This window comes from Osmerus eperlanus, chromosome 2 (genome assembly GCF_963692335.1).
Source record: "Osmerus eperlanus chromosome 2, fOsmEpe2.1, whole genome shotgun sequence".
Taxonomy (NCBI): Eukaryota; Metazoa; Chordata; class Actinopteri; order Osmeriformes; family Osmeridae; genus Osmerus; species Osmerus eperlanus.
Window position 1 is genome coordinate 6,571,191 of NC_085019.1, and position 18,391 is coordinate 6,589,581.

At 53.3% G+C, this 18,391-nt stretch overlaps 1 protein-coding gene across 1 annotated transcript in view; it reads left to right on the forward strand.

Annotated features, from left to right (window-relative positions):
• The window catches only part of LOC134034280 (protein sidekick-2-like), a 23,658-nt gene extending 5,451 nt beyond the window's left edge, over positions 1 to 18,207 (forward strand). Inside the window, exons 2-30 of the mRNA XM_062478714.1 lie at positions 2 to 122; positions 413 to 528; positions 683 to 878; positions 1,033 to 1,131; positions 1,238 to 1,429; positions 1,907 to 2,028; positions 2,117 to 2,226; positions 2,354 to 2,504; positions 2,711 to 2,948; positions 3,062 to 3,177; positions 3,361 to 3,550; positions 3,765 to 3,863; positions 3,999 to 4,193; positions 4,313 to 4,514; positions 4,639 to 4,742; positions 5,081 to 5,151; positions 5,306 to 5,441; positions 5,706 to 5,762; positions 6,192 to 6,293; positions 6,403 to 6,518; positions 6,662 to 6,848; positions 8,162 to 8,299; positions 8,855 to 9,016; positions 9,102 to 9,227; positions 9,328 to 9,492; positions 9,598 to 9,738; positions 11,062 to 11,206; positions 14,088 to 14,217; positions 15,980 to 18,207. Of these exons, the coding sequence (XP_062334698.1) occupies positions 2 to 122; positions 413 to 528; positions 683 to 878; positions 1,033 to 1,131; positions 1,238 to 1,429; positions 1,907 to 2,028; positions 2,117 to 2,226; positions 2,354 to 2,504; positions 2,711 to 2,948; positions 3,062 to 3,177; positions 3,361 to 3,550; positions 3,765 to 3,863; positions 3,999 to 4,193; positions 4,313 to 4,514; positions 4,639 to 4,742; positions 5,081 to 5,151; positions 5,306 to 5,441; positions 5,706 to 5,762; positions 6,192 to 6,293; positions 6,403 to 6,518; positions 6,662 to 6,848; positions 8,162 to 8,299; positions 8,855 to 9,016; positions 9,102 to 9,227; positions 9,328 to 9,492; positions 9,598 to 9,738; positions 11,062 to 11,206; positions 14,088 to 14,217; positions 15,980 to 16,393 (4,341 nt within the window). The 3' untranslated portion in view covers positions 16,394 to 18,207. The remainder of the gene's footprint in view (position 1; positions 123 to 412; positions 529 to 682; positions 879 to 1,032; positions 1,132 to 1,237; positions 1,430 to 1,906; positions 2,029 to 2,116; positions 2,227 to 2,353; positions 2,505 to 2,710; positions 2,949 to 3,061; positions 3,178 to 3,360; positions 3,551 to 3,764; positions 3,864 to 3,998; positions 4,194 to 4,312; positions 4,515 to 4,638; positions 4,743 to 5,080; positions 5,152 to 5,305; positions 5,442 to 5,705; positions 5,763 to 6,191; positions 6,294 to 6,402; positions 6,519 to 6,661; positions 6,849 to 8,161; positions 8,300 to 8,854; positions 9,017 to 9,101; positions 9,228 to 9,327; positions 9,493 to 9,597; positions 9,739 to 11,061; positions 11,207 to 14,087; positions 14,218 to 15,979) is intronic.
• The last annotated feature ends 184 nt before the right edge of the window (positions 18,208 to 18,391 follow it).

Genomic DNA, 18,391 nt, shown 5'->3' on the forward strand with positions numbered 1-18,391 from the left:
GACCAACCTCCTCCTGGAGGAGCTCATCATCTGGACCAACTACGAGATCGAGGTAGCGGCCTACAACGGTGCCGGGAGGGGCACCTACAGCCACAAGGTCACCGAGTGGACCCTGCAGGGAGGTGAGAGGCCACCCCCCCACACACACACATCACTCTGCATGGAGCACACAGCCCCAGAGCCCGCTGGGCAGCTAGGAATCTGTATTCGTCTGTGAGATGCATATTTTTGCGTGTGACATTCAAAGCAGGTCAAGGTATCCAGATTTTATGTCTCGAGTCTTCTCGTTATGTTATGTTTTTTTCATGACGTCCGTTTCACACACACACCCTGCAGCATGTATTTAAACTCTCTCTCTCTCTCTCTCTCTCTCTCTCTCTCTCTCTCTCTCTCTCTCTCTCTCTCTCTCCAGTGCCCACTGTTCCACCAGGTAACGTGCAGGTGGAGGCCGTCAATTCCACCACGGTGCGTTACACGTGGAGCGCCCCCAGTCCCCAATTCATCAACGGCATCAACCAGGGATACAAGGTAGAGCCGAGCTGCGGACACTGCCCTCTAGTGTCCGCGGTCCGACCTGCATCTAATTAGAGTCGAATTGTCTTAGTACACCGGTCATGCGACATATAAATCTGTCCTGGCCTTTGTCCTTATCGTCTCCTCCAACGTTCTCTCCCCTTTCCAGCTGCTGGCATGGGAACCCGATCGCGAGGAGGAGGTCGCCGTGGTGACGGTGCGGCCCAACTTCCAGGACAGCGTCCACGTGGGCTACGTGACGGGGCTGGGGAAGTTCACCGAGTACCTGACGTCCGTGCTGTGCTTCACCACGCCCGGGGACGGCCCTCGCAGTCCGCCGCAGAGAACGCGCACTCACGAAGACAGTAAGAGGCTCCCGCTCGCTCGCCCGTCAAAGCGGAGCTCGCACGGCCGAGGACAGTGAAACGCAGGGGCCGAGCGGTGCTACTGTCGGGACTCAGCAATGCCATCTACTCTCTGTGTATTGACTGGCCTGTGTTTGTGTGTGTGTGTGTTCAGAGCCCGGTGCTGTGGGCCACCTGAGCTTCACGGAGATCCTGGACACGTCCCTGAAGGTCAGCTGGAGAGACCCTCACGAGAAGAACGGCGTCCTCACGGGTGAGCTTCTCCTCCGCTCCCCACGACCCCGTTCCGCCTGCGTCCTCCGCGTCTCGCCCTTCTTCCCGAATGACCCCCTCCCCCCCCCCTCTTCCTTATCGTACAGGATACCGTATCTCGTGGGAGGAGTTTAACCGGACGAACACGCGGGTCACCCACTACCTGCCCAACCTCACCCAGGAGTACCGGGTCACGGGCCTCACTGCCCTCACCACTTACACCATCCAGGTGGGAGGCATGACCTCCAAGGGCCAGGGCCAGCTGTCCTCCTCCACCATCTCCTCTGGGGTGCCCCCGGGTTAGTCGTCCTTCCCTGGTATCATCCTCCGCAAAGCCCTGTGGTTCGATGTCTTCTCCTGTGGAGGTCTGACCACCTGTCTTATCTAACCCGCAGCTCCACAGTTCATGTCATGATTATCTCACCGGAGGTTGTCTCCTAGGCAGGATGCTCTCAGTTTACTGTAATGTACTGACTCTGACTGTACGCTTTTAGCTCTCTTAATGTCCTGATACTTACAATATTTCTCTTTCTTCCTGGCTCTCTCTTTCTCTCTCTCTCTCTCTCTCTCTCTGTCTCTCTCTTGCTCTCTCTCATTTCTCTCTCTGTCCCTGTCTCTCGCTCTCTCTCATCTCTCTCTCTTTCTCTCTCTCTCTCTCTCTCATCTCTCTCTCTCTTTCTCTCTGTCTCTCGCTCGCTCTCATCTCTCTCTCTCTCTCTCTCTCTCTCTCTCTCTCTCTCTCTCTCTCTCTCTCTCTCTCTCTCTCTCTCTCTCAGAGATGCCAGGGCCACCCACCAACATCGCCATCTCCAACATCGGCCCTCGCACGGTGACGCTGCAGTTCAAGCCCGGCTACGACGGCAAGACGTCCATCTCCCGCTGGCAGGTGGAGGCCCAGGTCAGACGCACACGCACGCAGACTACCACAGCGCATTGCATCCAGGTGTGTGGGGTGTGCCGTTAATCCCGTCTGTTCTGGGTCTCAGGTTGGGATTATAGGAGACAATGAGGAGTGGGTGACTGTCCACCAACTGACCAACGAGCCTGACTCCAGGTCCCTGGAGGTCATGGAGCTGAACCCATACACCTTCTACAGGTACACACACTTAAAACGGACATTTGGGTCAACATTTAATGTAGAACTACCTAATTTAACTCTATGTCTTTAATTTCATATAGTTATTATCAGCAATTAATCAATGATCCACACGCATGTTCCCCAGGTTCCGTATGCGCCAGGTGAACATCGTCGGGACCAGTCCCCCCAGCCAGCCTTCCAGAAAGATCCAGAGCCTGCAGGCCCCGCCTGACATCGCCCCTGCCAACATGACCCTGCGCACGGCTAGTGAGACCAGCCTGTGGCTCAGATGGATGGTGGGTTCCCATCCCCGACTCTCCTTCCACATGTCGCTCACGAGGGAGGGGGTGTAACAGCTCAGCGGTAGAGCAGATCCAAAGGTTGCGGGTTCAAATCCCCCCTTGTATGTCTCTTTGGATAAAAGGCTCTGCTAAATGAGCACATTATTATTATTCTTATTCTTATTAGCATCTAACATGACCGACCCCTGTGGTTTCTGTAGCCTCTTCCGGAGTGGAAGTACAATGGGAACCCTGAGCTGGTGGGCTACCGGATCCAATACTTCAAAGCTGGCTCCAAGGGAGGCGTTCTGTCCCATGTCATCACGGACCGCCTGGAGAGGGAGTTCACCATCGAGGACCTGGAGGAGTGGACCGAGTACGAGGTCCGCATCCAGGCCCTCAACGGCATCGGCTCTGGGCCCTGGAGCACAGCCGTCCACGGCAGGACCAGGGAGTCTGGTGAGGCTGGAGACACGCACGCGCACAGACACCCAGAGTGCACACGCAACCGCAGACACAGACTACAAATCCACAGGACTGTTTCGACCTTTGACCCCGACTCCCTGTGGCAGTGCCATCCTGTGGTCCCACCAATGTGTCGGCCTTCGCCACCACGTCCAGCAGCATCCTGGTCCGCTGGGGGGAGGTCCCTGAGGCCGATCGCAACGGCCTCATCCTGGGCTACAAGGTCTGGTGAACAGCTGACTACTCCTTCCTTCCCAGCACAACGACCTCACGTGATACACACTGCAGCTCTCTAGTCGCAGTGACTGTTTTGTAACATGCTGGATGGCTCCCATCCATCCATCCTACCCTTCCCTCCCCCCTTCCTCCCTGCTCCCCCCCCCCTCCCCTCCTCCCGACCTCTCAGGTGGTGTATAAGGAGAAGGACTCGGACAAGGCCCCCCAGTTCTGGGAGGTGGAGGGGAACACCAGTCACAGTGTCCAGCTAAGCGCCCTGGGGAAGTACGTCCTCTATGAGATTCAGGTGCTAGCCTTCACACGCATCGGCGATGGCAGAACCAGCTCCCCCTCCATCCTGGAGAGGACCCTGGACGATGGTAACCATGGACACACACCCAAACACACACGCACACACACCGTCACGCACACTGTCCTATATTCATGAGCACACACACAAGCATATATAGGCACACGCACACGCACACATACACACTCACACACACACCCCTACACGAGCACACCCGCACACCTAGTGCAGAATGATAATGGGATTCATAATGTATTGCTGTCTGACATATCGATCTCCCATAGTGCCCGGGCCTCCTGTGGGCATCCTGTTTCCTGAGGTCAGGACCTCCTCTGTCAGGCTCATCTGGCAGCCCCCTGCCCAGCCCAACGGCATCATCCTGGGTGAGAGATCTGCGCAGCCCCCCTCCACCAAACGCCACCCCTCCGTGCACCTCTATTTTCATATTACGGAACGGTTGTCGTCGTAAGAAAAAGAAGCGTGAGTTAAAGACGCGTTTGGGCGCTTCTCTCTCCCAGCCTATCAGATCACGTACAGACGGAACTCGTCCAACAGCAACGCGGCCACCGTGGACGTGCTGAGTCCCAGCGCGCGACAGTATACGGCGTCCGGACTGAAACCAGAGCTGGTTTACGTGTTCCGCCTCACTGCACAGACGCGCAAAGGCTGGGGAGAGGCGTCCGAGGCGCTGGTGGTCACGACCGAGAAGAGAGGTGAACACAAAGAGAACGCGAACGCGGTATCGTTTGGAACTACGGACCGACCGCATGTGGTTCCTGTTAGTGTACATATGTGTGTGACTGTGTCTTCCCCCTTCCCCACGCCTCCCCAGCGAGGCCCCAGCCCACCAGCCGTCCCATGGTGCCTCAGGAGGATGTCCAGGCCCGCAGCGTGCTGTTGTCATGGGAACCGGGCAGCGACGGGCTCTCGCCGGTCCGCTACTACACAGTGCAGTACCGAGAGCTGCCCGACAGCAACTGGACTGTCCACTCTGCCTCGGTCAACCACGAGGCCAGCTCCTACATTGTGGACAGGTGAGAGAGAGAGAGAGAGAGAGAGAGAGAGAGAGAGAGAGAGAGAGAGAGAGAGAGAGAGAGAGAGAGAGAGAGAGAGAGAGAGAGACTGTCTGACTGACTGCTCCTCCTCCTCTCCTGATAGGCTCAAACCCTTCACTTCCTACCAGTTCAGGGTGAAGGCCACCAATGATATCGGGGACAGTGAGTACAGCGAGGAGAGTGAGGCCATCACCACTTTACAGGACGGTAAGGCTCACGGCTTGCTGTTGACTGCTATCATGTTTATGCATTGGTGATAATAAGCTGATGGTTCAGGCCAGGCAAGCAAAAAGACTATAGTATTGTTGAGTCAACAGAGACAGTGTTTATGTGTGTATCGACCGGCTGTTCTCTAGTTTACCTCTGCTGAGATTGTCCAGCTCTAGCCTGCTGTTTATTTGTTGACTGACTTCTCTCTCTCTCTCTCTCTCTCTCTCTCTCTCTCTCTCTCTCTCTCTCTCTCTCTCTCTCTCTCTCTCTCTCTCTCTCTCTCTCTCTCTGTCTCTGTCTCTCTCTCCCCCCTCCCCCCCACCTCTCTCTCTCAGCCCCAGACAAAGCCCCTACCATCCTGTCAGTAACACCACATACCACCACATCAGTGCTGGTTCGCTGGCAGGTAGGCATCGAGGCATCCACTGCATGCAATTGCAAATCTTTCACGGGGGGGTTGGTGAAAGAGAGAACGTATTACCGCTGAGAAGGCATCGCTGCCGGCGTGTTTGTAGGTGTGGCTGTGTGTTCAGGTGATGATGTGACATCTGTTCCTGCAGCCACCTGCCGAGGACCAGATTAACGGGGTACTGCTGGGGTTCAGGGTCAGGTACCGGGAGTTACTCTACGACCGGCTCCGCAGTTTCACCGTCCGTACCGTCAACAGCCCCTCCGCCAACTGGGCGGAGCTCACCGGTGAGTTTGGCGTCCTTAAATCCATTCCGTTTGACCCTGTTTGCGATTATGGTTGTTGTCTGGTTTTCGTAGCTCTGGGCCTTAGGTGGAAATAAGAATTGAATGGTTCTATGGCATACAAACCAAGTGTGGAGATGCTAATCATTTCTGCATTTCGCCTCTCATCCTCTCTCCTCTCTTCTTTTACCCTTTCCTATCCACTCTCTCCCCTCCTCTCCTCCTTCCTCTCTCTATCCCCCCTCCCTCTAACCCCCGCGTGCCCAGCCCCATACAATGTGAGGAACCTGAGCGAGTCCTCACTCACCCAGTACGAGCTGGACAGTACGTACTCGACGCCTTCTCCCCTCCCTCCCTCTTCTTCTCTCCATTTCTCTCCCCGTCGACGTGACCATCTGTGTGTCCCGAGCGTGTCACGCGCTCCTCGAGCCTGCCATCTGCATCTGTGTGTTTACGGCCTTCTCCTTCCCCCTGCTCCGTCTTTCCGCGTGCTGTCGTCTCTGATGTCTTCGCCCCGTCCAACAGCTACCCTTGCCTTCTCCCTCCACCCTTCCCGTTCCTGGCCCTCGTTCCTTGTCTGACCGCACGCTGTCCTTGTGCACCCCCCCCCCCCCCCCCCCGCCGCCCTCTGACCCCAGCATCTTTCTCCTTCGGCTTATCCCTGTCCTGTGCTGCTGCCTTGCCCCTGGCTGCTGTCCCGCTGTGTGTCTCCTTGATTCGAGGGGTCAGGGTTGTGCTCGCTTTTCCTCGCAGATCTGAGTAAACACAAGCGCTACGAGATCCGCCTGAGTGTGTACAACGCCGTGGGGGAGGGGCCCACCAGCACGCCACAGGAAGTGTTTGTGGGGGAGGCAGGTGAGCGTCGGCTGGTTTTTGACATCCCATCACACGCCGTTGTGGCATACTCGTTCATACTCTTGAATCTTAAAAGCATCGCAGGATACCCTGTCCTGTGTTTTCCCAGTCCCGACGGCCCCGCCCCAAAACGTGGTCATCAAATCCTCAACCGCCACCCAGCTGGATTTGACATGGGACCCGCCTCCTCTCGGCTCACAGAACGGGGACATCCAGGGGTACAAGGCGAGTCCCCCCATACGGACTCCAACTAGGAGACCCACATTGAACAACCACTGTTGTACCACTGTTGTACTGCAAATGGCAATTGCCCTTGAAGCATCTCACTGGCTACGAAGGCTCATGCATCTCGTGTTCCTGCTCCGTAGATCTACTTCTGGGAGTTCCAGATGCAGAACGACACGGAACGCTTACGCACCCTCTTCCTGCCCGAGCTGGGGGCCAAGCTGAAGAACCTGACAGGCTACACCACCTACCTGATCAGCGTGGCGGCCTTCAACGCAGCCGGAGACAGCCCCCGCTCCCCGCCCACCAGGGGGCGCACTCAGCAAGCAGGTGGGTCTGGGTGGCAGGCGGACGCTCTGCAGTACAGTAGGGCTGAGTGCCAGGGCCGGGCTGAGTCACTGAGGCACTGCAGTCCATCTGCTACTGCAGGACCTCTGCAGACTCTATCCTCTCTCTCTCTCTCTCTCTCTCTCTCTCTCTCTCTCTCTCTCTCTCTCTCTCTCTCTCTCTCTCTCTCATGCACTCTATCTCTCTCACTCACTCACTCTCTCTCAAGCACTCTCTCCCCCTCTCACTCTCTCTTTCAAGCACTCTCTCCCCCTCTCACTCTCTCTCCCTTGCTTGGCTCTCACCAAGCAAGGTCTCTCTCTCTCTCTCTCTCTCTCTCTCTCTCTCTCTCTCTACTGTTGCTTTCCTCTCTCACCCTGTCCAGTTCGACCAAGCTCTGCAGTGGTGTCAAGCACCATCCCAAGGCCAGTGCCACTTCAGTCCCAAAAGCTTCAGGAGAAGCGAGGGGCTTGCTGGGATGAGGGCTTTCATCTTGCTGTCACGGGTGTTCCACCGAAGGGACACACAACAAATACAGACTCTCTCAGTATGACCGAGAATGTTCCCCAGCTCTCAGGAAGTCGGACACGTGTGGGGCCATGTTTGGAAGCACGGTATGAAAACTGTCCAGAAGAGGCTGGGGGAGGGTGTCTGCTTAATACGTCCTACGGGGGGCGCCGCGAGGGGCGGGGCCTTGATGACAGTACGGAGGAGGGGCCTGCGGAGTGAGGGGGACACATGTGGATTGGGTTTTGGCCCGGCTACACAAAGGAGCCTGTGTTCACAGTCATCTTCATCTCCGCTCTACGGTGGTCGCTGCAGTGAAATCGTTTACAGAATAAATTCTTCTGGTCTTTTCCGCCCTATTGAAGCCTCTGACATTGCAGAGCGGACAAAGTGCTGAGAAGAACGCTGGCAGGAATTCTTGCTCTCTGCACCACAGAGCACTGGGAAAACAGCCAACATAAGCTTTTGTGAATTTTATGCAGAATTGTTACTAAATCCTTACACTAAGCTTAGCCTGGGTTGTTTCGGCCAGCAGAGTTCTCATAGCACTTAATAGAGGCTATGGGGTGATTGTTTACAACTTATTGTTCATGTAATGTATTGGTTGGCACTAGTCACATCAAGTCCATGAGGGTTAAATAGACACAGGATATGTTCTAACCAGGCCTCTTCTCTCTTGCCTTCTCCTGTCTTGTCTCCTCCTTTCCTCTCCTCTCTTTTCCAATGTTCTCCTCTTGTCTCGTCTCCCCTCCTCTCTCTTCTCTCCACCATCCTCACCTATCCTCACCACCCCCCCCCCCCCCCCCCAGCTCCCAGTGCTCCCAGCTTCATCCACTTCAGTGAGCTCACCACCACCTCAGTCAACTTTTCCTGGGGAGAGCCCAAGCAGCATAACGGCATCATCGAAGGCTACCGTCTAGTCTACGAGCCCTGCACGCCGGTGGATGGTGAGAAAAACCTGGCCTGGAAATGTTCCCTGGGTCTTGAAACGATAGCGTAAAGTGATAGCTTTTAGCCAGTGAATGATTTACACCTTCTAGGATAGCCGTCATGAGCTCTTAACTTAGATCCGCTCTAGGCCTAATCGGTTACAGCTGGCCAAGCCCTGTAGCCCAAACTATGGGCTAACAGAAGGAAGGAATGCCATGTGTGTTGTTGGGGTTTCTTCTCATAGAGGGTGAAGTGGTAAATGGACGGTTGCGTGTGGTGGGCTGACAAGATTCTTAAGTAAATGGGGGAAAAGGAGGGAGGCTCAGCGGAGGCTGCTGTGGTCCTTGGCCTGCCCGCAAACGAACCCCGAGCAGTCAGCCATGCACGGGAGATAGCGGGGGTCCGGATCTTCTCAATCGGCAGGGCCACAGTCACAAGAACATGGGGTCTTCATTGGGTTTACAGCTGCCTCTCAGCGAGGAGTGGCTCGTCTGTGTGTTTCCACGTGCGTACGTTAGGTAGATTGAGAGTCTTAGTGTTCTCCTGCCCAGACTCCTCTCCTCACGCTCCAGGTGTCAGCAAGATAGTGACAGTCGACGTGAAGGGCAGCGCCCCCTTGTGGATGAAGATCAAAGACCTGGCTGACGGGGTCACCTACAACTTCCGCATCCGGGCCAAGACCCTGACCTACGGCCCTGAGGTGGAGGCCAACATCACCACTGGGCCAGGGGAAGGTAGGTCTGCTCTCATCATCTCTTCCAGTCTCTTCACTAGACTTTCTTTTGGGGGGGGACTGAACCACAGCCCTCTCCTCCCCAGGATCCCCAGGCCCACCAGGAGAGCCCTTCATCTCTCGCTACGGCACGGCCCTCACCCTCCACTGGACCAGCGGTGACCCCGGGCGCGCGCCCATCACGCGCTACGTCATCGAGGCCCGGCCTTCCGGTCAGTACGGTGCGGGACAGGCAACAGCTGCCCAGAGCTAGCACACGCCTAGGTCACCAGGGAGTAACGCCAAGTGTTTTTTTCCTCTTGAATCCCATAGACGAAGGCCTGTGGGATATCCTGATCAAAGACATTCCTAAGGAAGTGACATCCTACACGCTCAACCTGGACATGCTGAAAGAAGGGGTCACCTACGACTTCCGGGTCATAGGGGTCAACGACTATGGCTATGGTTCCCCCAGTGTTCCCTCACCCTCCATATCAGGTGTGATGCCCTCTCAACTCAACACTGGACCCCACTCGGTTGATGCTTTACACAGTACAGTGCATACGTCTGAGTATTGACATGTGTCGTGTCTGTTGTCCTTAGCCCAGAAAGTGTCACCGTTCTACGAGGAGTGGTGGTTCCTGGTGGTGATCGCTCTGGTGGGCCTCATCTTCATCCTCCTCCTGGTCTTCATCCTCATCATCCGTGGCCAGAGTAAGAAGTACACCAAGAAGGCCGACTCAGGTAGGCAACGCGTCCAAGCGCTCTCGCTGACCCCCGGCGACTTGACTCAGCAAGTACCCACTCTGCCGCCCCACAACACTTTCGCTGAGAACTTGTATCACTCCAAAGATAAATACAGATCAATTTGCCTGGACTTGTGTACTGTAATTGCCCGTCTGAGAGCTGTTTACAAAGTGACTGCTCTAATGGCGCCGCTATTACTCAAAATAGCGCTCTCTGGCCTCCTTTCTGGCAGGTTTTAAAGAGATGAGACACGAGCAAAAATCAGCCGCTGACAGACTGAAGAGTTAGACAAAATAACATAAAAAGAACATAAAAAGAACACAAAAAATAATTGGAATCAATCAATAACTGAATGGCCTAGCTGTGATCATTTGTAAAGCTCTCTTCTGCGCCAGCTACGCAGCGTGAGTCATGCGCCCGGCTCCACTGTGCCGCCGTGCTAGTCTGCCAAAATGCTCAATCACCACAGGTGACATCACTGGTCGAGCACCATAGGTGGCGTCACAAGCAGCGTGTCAGGAACTTAGGACCTTTCGAGACAGAAACGATGGGCTTCACAAGGTTTGTGTTGATTCCGGGGGGGGGGGTTGATGGACACAAGGCCTAACCCAAGGTCACCGGTGGCCTTTTCACGAACAGACGTGACAAGCTCACAGAGAGGAGACTTGACAGGGGTCAGGTTGATCGTGTCCATCAGCCCACCCGTTAGACCTCACACTGACTAAGAGACGGAATGAAGGGGGGGGGTCAAACCCACCTTAGTTTCACACCACTGCCTCGTCAAGCTTGGTCAGCATTCAGTGTGGTTCTTGGGTCCTGGGTCCAAGGGGTCAGTAAACAGGGTTTGACTGGGCCACGGGGAGACAGGGACAGTGTTTGTGTTTGACACAAAGAGCGCCTCTCAAGCCCTGCACCCCCCCTCCCCCGTACACCCCCCCCCCCCCCGTCACCCGTGGCCACGCAGGCTCTGTGTGCTACTGACGTGTTTGTTTTAGTGGCGGTCTGAGCTGGCCCGCAGGCCCTGTGGGGCATCACGGGTGAGATCACACTCGCCAGCCACCCTGGAGGGAGTAGAGGTCACCGGAGGTCACCGGAGGTCACCGGACCTCCTGCCCTGCCTCCCCCTAAATCACACCACACCTCCAGGCTGACTGTGTAGGCGTGTATGTGTGCGTGTTTGTGTTTGTACGTGCCCGCGTGTGAAAGACAGCTCTTAAAACATTGTTTCCTAGTTAGAATTGCCCTACGCGGCGACTCAGCGAGCCTCCGAAAGGGCCCGCTGGACTAACTTTCTCACAGTGTCCTCCTATCCCCATGCAGGCAGCCATTCCAACTGCACCTCGCTGCCTCTCACCCACGGAGAGATGGTGCGCCTGGACGAGGGCCGCTTCCCCGCCCTGGAGCTCAACAACAGACGACTGTCGGTCAAAAACTCCTTCTGCCGCAAGAACGGCATCTACACACGGTTAGTCGGCTTCCCCTGGAAGTACCAACAACCCTCCCGAAGCACCGTGTCAGTGCGTTTGTTTGGCAGTGGACCCGTATTGATGTGTGTTTCGATACCGAGCGTTTGTCAGCGTGCTCTGGTCGAGGCGACGCGTTTAAGTTCCGCTTTTCCATCGACTTCATTGCTGCATCGCTCGGGGCACAGGCTCGAATGCCTAATGCGTTGTCGTTGGTTTCCTCCTCTTCTTCCTCGTCAGTCTGTCAGGACTGGAGAACATGCCGAGACTGCAGAAGTCCGGCTGCTGAGAGCAGCCTCCATCCGCTCTGCTCATTGGCATTCGATGGGCATGTGAAATAACAATTTATATAAGAGGACAGCACAATACAGCTCCCTTAGCATTCACCCGCTTCTGCATGTGGCCTTTGTTTGTGTGTCCCCGACTCAGACAAAGACTGCTTCTCAGTCGGGACCGACTGTCTTCATCCTCTACTCAGCCCCCCCCCCCCACAGTGCCTCTAAAGCCCAGAGTGGTCCAGCAGAGAAGGTCTCCTCAGTGGCGGTCTGAGAACATGGTCCTTTCCATAAACCAGGACTCTGACAGCAAAGCAGCGCCTGGCCGCTGGGTTACACAGATAGCGGCGGCCCTGTTAGGCCTGTTGGCGCAGGGGTGAGTGACCCCCAAGTTGGGTCCGATGGTGTCACGTGTCTGGGGGAGGGAGGGTGGTGGGGCGGTGGGGGGAGGCCTGTCTGGCTGGCCGGCCGGCCACGTGGCTGGAGGTGCTGGGATGGAAAGATGGAGCGGCTGGGTTGGGAGTCTGCTTCCTCTGGTGGAAACCAGAGAGGGTGGGTGATGCGGGGCACCTATTATGGCGGAATGCGGTGGATGGGGCTTGAGGGGCTCCGGGGGAGTCTGCACGGGTCTCTGCCTGGCCGGGGAGGCCTGAGCCGGGGATCAAAAGGACCAGAGCTGCCTGCTTTCCTTTGAAGAGCTCCACTCTGCTGCAGCTCCGCTAATGGTCTGCTGACTGGAGAGAGTAGGGGGAGAGGGGTTGGGGGGGCTCCTGTAGCGAGCAAGTAGAGAATGAGGAGGGGGGGGGGGGGTATGGATACGGAAGAGAGGCTGCCAGAATTCAGCGCTACTCAATTATTTAAAGCCCACTGGCAACATGTTGGGATTGTGGTGGGGGGGGGCTGGCGGGGGGGGGGGGGGGGGGTATTTGATTGAGGCTATTAAAATCCCCCCCCTTCCCTCACACCCTGCCCCCATCCGCATGCTTTGCTTTGCCTCCTTTGAATTTTAAGCAGATAGTTTACCACCTCCTACCACCACCACCCTTGCACCCAGAAACAATGTTCCTTTGTTGTGTTCTCATGGTCACTGTCATGTTGAGTCTGCTAAAGGCCCTGCCCTTATCACTCTCGGTGGTGTAGTCTTTATATTTGGCTGACAGCAAGCCTCCCCAAATCGTGTTTGTTAATAAAGTTGTCTGCTTGTTTTGACTGTCCCTAGCAAGCCGAAGGTTTTGACTGTCATCATTAGATATCTTCTTAGTCTTTGTCTGTTCTTCAGTTCCGTCAAGTAGCATCTCAGTGACCTTTTCCAAACGATTCCTCTGTTTCATTCAACAACCAATACCTCACAAATGTAACCTTCCATTGCACAATCCCTATGCTATAATAACGGTAATAGCATTGGTCCTAAAAATAATAATGTTCCTGTGCTGTTAGCAGCTGTAGCATGGCTCCCATGCTGAGCTGCCTCATGGCTGACCTTTGCCCAGCAGTGAAGTCTCCACGGACCTCGAACCCTGAATCATTACAGCAGGAAGAGAAAAATAATTACCCTCGCAGATTGTTTCTGCTTCCTTCATGGGCTTTATAACCAGGGCCAGAGAAGCAGAGGTCCTTTTCCCTGACCTGCACAAAAAAAAGTTCAACAAATCCCTTGCTGGGCCTCTGTGTACGCCTTGCAAGCCAGTCCAAGATCTGGATGTGTGCGCCCTCGCAACTGTAATGAGCTGAGAGAGATCTTCCATGAAGATGCTCTGGAGCCTGTGTGTGTGTGTGTGTGTGTGTGTGTGTGTGTGTGTGTGTGTGTGTGTGTGTGTGTGTGTGTGTGTGTGTGTGTGTGTGTGTGTGTGCGTGCGTGCGCGTGTGTGCGTGTGTTTGTGCCCCGTGATACTGCATTGGGCAAGGACCTGAACCCCCTGCCTTCGACCCTGATGGACATCTTTCTATCTCCACAAAGATCAGAGGCAGGGACTGCCAAAGAATAGGGCCAATTATGGACTTGTATGTTCTGTATCATTGGTTCCTCACAATGCATGACTAATCCGTCTGTTTGTGTTTTCACCCAGTGTCAGGTCTAGTCTGCACCATCTCTAAGATCATCCTCCTAATCAGGGAGTACGTGACGAGCATGTGCTCTGTGAGATCAGGACGCCCACCAGATCTAATGTTCCAAGCCTTCGGAAACATTTGAGTAGCACTTATAAGTTAGTGGGTGTCATTTAAGGTTCAGGGAGATAAATAGCTTTGCACACCCAAGCTTTTCAGCCTCTTTGTTTGATTTTCGCAAAGCTAGATAAGACCTTGCAGAAGTACGACAGAACTGTATTGTCCCAGACTTAAGTTTGACCTTGAATGTCTCTCTTTCTCTTTCTCTCTCTCTCTCTCTCACTCTTTCTCTGTCTCTCTATCTATCTCTCTCTCTCTCTCTCGCTCTCTCTCTCTCTCTCTCTCTCTCTCTCTTTCTAATTTCTCCATCTCTTCCTTTTCTCCATTCCCTCTCTCTCTCTCTCTCTCTCTCTCTCTCTCGCTCTCTCTCTCTCTCTCTCTCTCTCTCTCTCTCTCTCTCTCTCTCTCTCTCTCTCTCTCTCTTCCTCTCTGTCTCTCTCAGGTCTCCCCCAAGGCCCAGTCCTGGCAGCCTTCACTACTCTGACGAGGACGTCAGCATCAAATACAATGACCTGATCCCAGCGGAGAGCAGCAGCCTCACTGAAAAACCCTCCGAGATATCAGACTCTCAGGTAGGGCTTCCACTCCCTCCTAACCCCCCCCACCCCCCATGTCCGCAATGCAACAGCCGCAAAGCGAAGTTGAAGGCTCAACCAAAACAATTAGAGATAGAGAATGTGTGTTAGTCAGAGACTGAATGTGACACATACTGTATGTCCCAATTCTCATAATTGCAACAGGACTGTCTTCCTCCTTAAGAGTGTCCGGATATTTCCTCTACACTAAAGGAAATAGGTTTCCGCCTAATTATGAACGAGGAAAATGTTTCTAGTGCGTCACCCCCTAACTAGAATGTCATCTGTTGACATAAATTGAAATGAGCAGCATATCTCCTTCCAGCTTTGGGGCTTCATGAGTTGGGTGATCCCATGGGAAGGATATCTCGAGGACATTCTCATGTCTCTTATTCTCCTGTTACTGTATTTCCTCACCCCTAATTAATCCTCCTCAAACAGGAAATGTCATGATAATATGGGTTGCTGGCATTTGGCCCCTCTAGATATAAGGAGTTCTGGATGTTTCTGTGTTTTACAAATACTTGAGACACTTGACAGGGCAGAGGAAGGGGGAGGAAAGAGAGAATGGCAGAAGGAGGAGAGGAAGAGGAGGGAATCTGGAGGGTAAGAGGGCAGAGGGAGTAGAGGATGGGGGAGAGAAGAGAAGAGAGAATGTGGAGGGGGGACACGGAGACGAGAAGAGAGATTCAAGAGGGGGTGAGGGGGAGGGAGGAGGGAGGAGAGATTCTGGAGGAGAGGAGGGGAGGAAAGGAAAGGAGAAGACAGATTCTGGAGGGGCGGTAGGGGGAGGAAGGAGAGGAGAGATTCTGGGGGGGGGAGGAGGAGGGAGGGAGGAGCGGACAGTGGGACAGCCACTCTGTTAACAAGAACATCTGTCTTCCACACCCAGGATTGGCTCTCTCCCTTGTCTATTTGTCAGGTACCTGCACAGTCAAAACATTGTTCGACCCCGTTTGAATAAACACTGTTCCCCCGGGAGCCACAAACCTCTGTTATTCTTTTACCCTGCATAGACTCTCTGTTTACCTGCCACTTGTGTAAATAAATGGAGCAGCTGAATCTCTGACATCTGTCTACCCACGGCCTTGTAGTACAGTACACACGCCTGCTGCATGTACACACACTGGCTCTTACACCAACACAGCCGCGCAAACGATTTTTCGAACTTTTCTTATTTTTCTTATCTTATTCTCATTTCTTATTGTAAGTTTGTAACGTTTGAAAGGGTGATATAGTGTGCTTACGTACTGTATATGTGTGATACTTCACACAGAAAGGACAAATTAGGAGTATTCAAATGAGGATGTGTTAGAAAGGCAACGAGTAAAACGATCTAACCCTTCAACACTGTCTGTCTGCCTGTCTGTCTGCCTGTCTGTCTGCCTGTCTGCCTGCCTGCCTGTCTGTCTGTCTGTCCTCCAGGACAGGCTTGTGTTCTCATATCAGATCTCTGCTCCTCAGAGCTCAGGGTGAGCTGCTGTGATCACCTGTGTGTAGAGATTGAATCCCTTACCTGTACTCTAGGCTGTAGTCTCCCTGTAGTGGGAACTTGGTGATCTTCTGTAGGTTCTTAACGCCTTTAGACCGATGCCCTCCGATTAGATTCAAAGTTAGAGTGGTGAAAGTGGTTCATAGTCGTGTAGAGATTTTTGCTACTTTTGTGCCCAAAAGCCTTGACCACAAGGACGGTTGCATAACCAGGGTGCACCCGTTGAGCAAGCGTGTCTAACGTCATCCATGTTTGGTCTGTGACCAGGGCAGCGACAGCGAATACGAGATGGATCCGGGCCGACAGAAGACCCACTCCTTTGTCAACCACTACATCAGCGACCCCACCTACTACAACTCGTGGCGTCGCCAGCAGAAGGGCGTCTCCCGCCCTCCGGCCTACGGATACGCCCAGCCCGAGCCCCTGGTCGAGCAGGAGCCCCGGCAACACCCTCCGCCCCTGCCTCCCTTGCCGCCCCTGCCCCCGCTGCTGCCCCAGGGGGCCCCCTCTCCCCAGCCCCAGGGCCAGGGCACTCTGTTCAGGCCCAAGGGCAGCCGGACTCCCACCCCATCGCTGCTGTCCTCTGAACCCAACAGCCAGCACAGCACCCTCTACAGGCCCCCCAGCAGCCTGGGCTGTGCCTCTCAGGCGCCTACCGCGGGCTTCTCCTCTTTTGTTTGACACACAGCTCTCCTACCCATGACAACAAGCCTGGAGACGGACTTTTCCTTTTTTGTCGTTGGTGGTTTACTCGTGTTTGATTCCCGATTGGTTGTTTTTTTGTTTGTTTTTTTCTATACTATTGACCGAAAGAAATTGCAGGCATCTTGGAAAGCATTTTTTCTCCCATGTGAATGATGTGTGTGTGTGCGTGTGTGTGTGCGTGTGTGCTTGAAGGCGTGCGACTACGTGTAGGTGTTTTCAGAAAAAGACAATCATTTGGAACGTTTGTGTTGCTTCGGCGCATTTTGTTTCAATTTGCGACAAAAGCTTGAAACGGGGGGACCGTTCAGATCCGAGATCTGAAGTGAAGTTCCTCGTTTTAAAACGACGTGTATTTATTGTAAATGCAGCCTATGATGTGAGCATTGCTGTGTGAGGACAATGACCATTGGACTCTGGTGTACAGAGACTGGCAACAAAAAGAACCGAATTGTGAACCGTGGACAAGCTAAAGAGAGAAGAAGGAACTCTGGCAAGGTCAAAAAAACGAGCACCTTTCAGCTTCAGTGGCTTCTTTCCACATTCTCACTTTCCCCAGTCCTAGTTGCAACTGCGTATGTAATACTGTGTGTGTTGTTCTGTTCGCTATTGTTTCGACAGATAATTGTATCAATCAGCTAAAAGCAACAACAAAGAATAATCGAAAACACCACTCATGGCAATGTTGTAAATCACATCAAAGCATTGTGGCAGCAGGATGGGGAGTGTGTCGATTCCTCTACCGTCGCCAACACAATTTCTGCTCCTTGGTTTCAGCTGTTTTGTTTCTGTTTTGGGGATGAAATCAACACTCCACTTGATGCATATGACAGCCCATACTCAAGCAGTTGCAACAGACACGGTGCTCTTTGCGAGGAATGTGGTCATAAGTCACATTCGTTTTACAGACACCATAAGACAGGGTGACAAGACAACAATGTCACAATGAGTGAGTCAATCAGTGTATGCTCCGGTGTTGTCATTGTGTAAGATGGGCATGGCTATGTCTGCTACTGAAAACTATCACGGGCGTGCTTTAGCTAGCTATGCCGACTTATCGCGGTCCTCTGAGCTCTCTGAGTAATTGGCTACTAGTAAAGTCATGTGCATCCCCCCCCCCCCCCCCTAGCCTCCAGGTGTTGTGTCAAGCAGATCTATTCACAGTCTCACGGTTGATGTTTTTCATTGTGTCTTCTATGAAGGACAGAACTATAGTGTGGCGTAGCTCAAATAGATTCAGGTTTACAGGATCTGCAACAAACCTGTCGACTCTGAACACAAAGTGATCCCCTCACTTTTGCCTTAGCATGGCATGGTTACACTGCATCAGAGCTGCATGCAGGACCGGACAGCAGTTGCTTTGTAGATATATGTATTACCAAGAAACGGTATGAGATGTTGTGTGTCAAACACCTCACTATGAACTCATATAAATAGCTCTCTAGCCAAGCAAGTTTATGATGAAGGTGCACAAGATGACACGGATGAAATATGACACTGTCATTCTGCGACTGGAGGAATATGTCTGTTACCTGCTTTCGTTTAATTGTACTGTTCTGCATATTGTTGAATGTGTTTTACTACGCTTTAGGGTATGGTTTTACTTTTACTTTCAAATAGTATTATGGGATATTGCTAAATAGAGACTTGAGGCAGATTTCAGTCTTCAAGGTCCAAATGATCACCTGTCTTTTTACCGTGTGGTGGATATCATTGTATACATTCTGAAGAATTAATACTAGACCTGACCATGGTACTGTACTATTCAAAAAATAAATTATTCTATTTTCTAATGTTTTTTGTGAATGTGTAGTATCTATCCAAACTAGAAATTGGCTGGGAAGACACTACACATAGTCCTCAGAGTCGGCTGACTGCCTTAAAGCTGACTCCCTCAAAGCCACAAGAATGACTGACATTTGATCTGAGCGAGCAGAATGTGACCTCATTCTTCCAGCCATAACAGAGACAGAACTG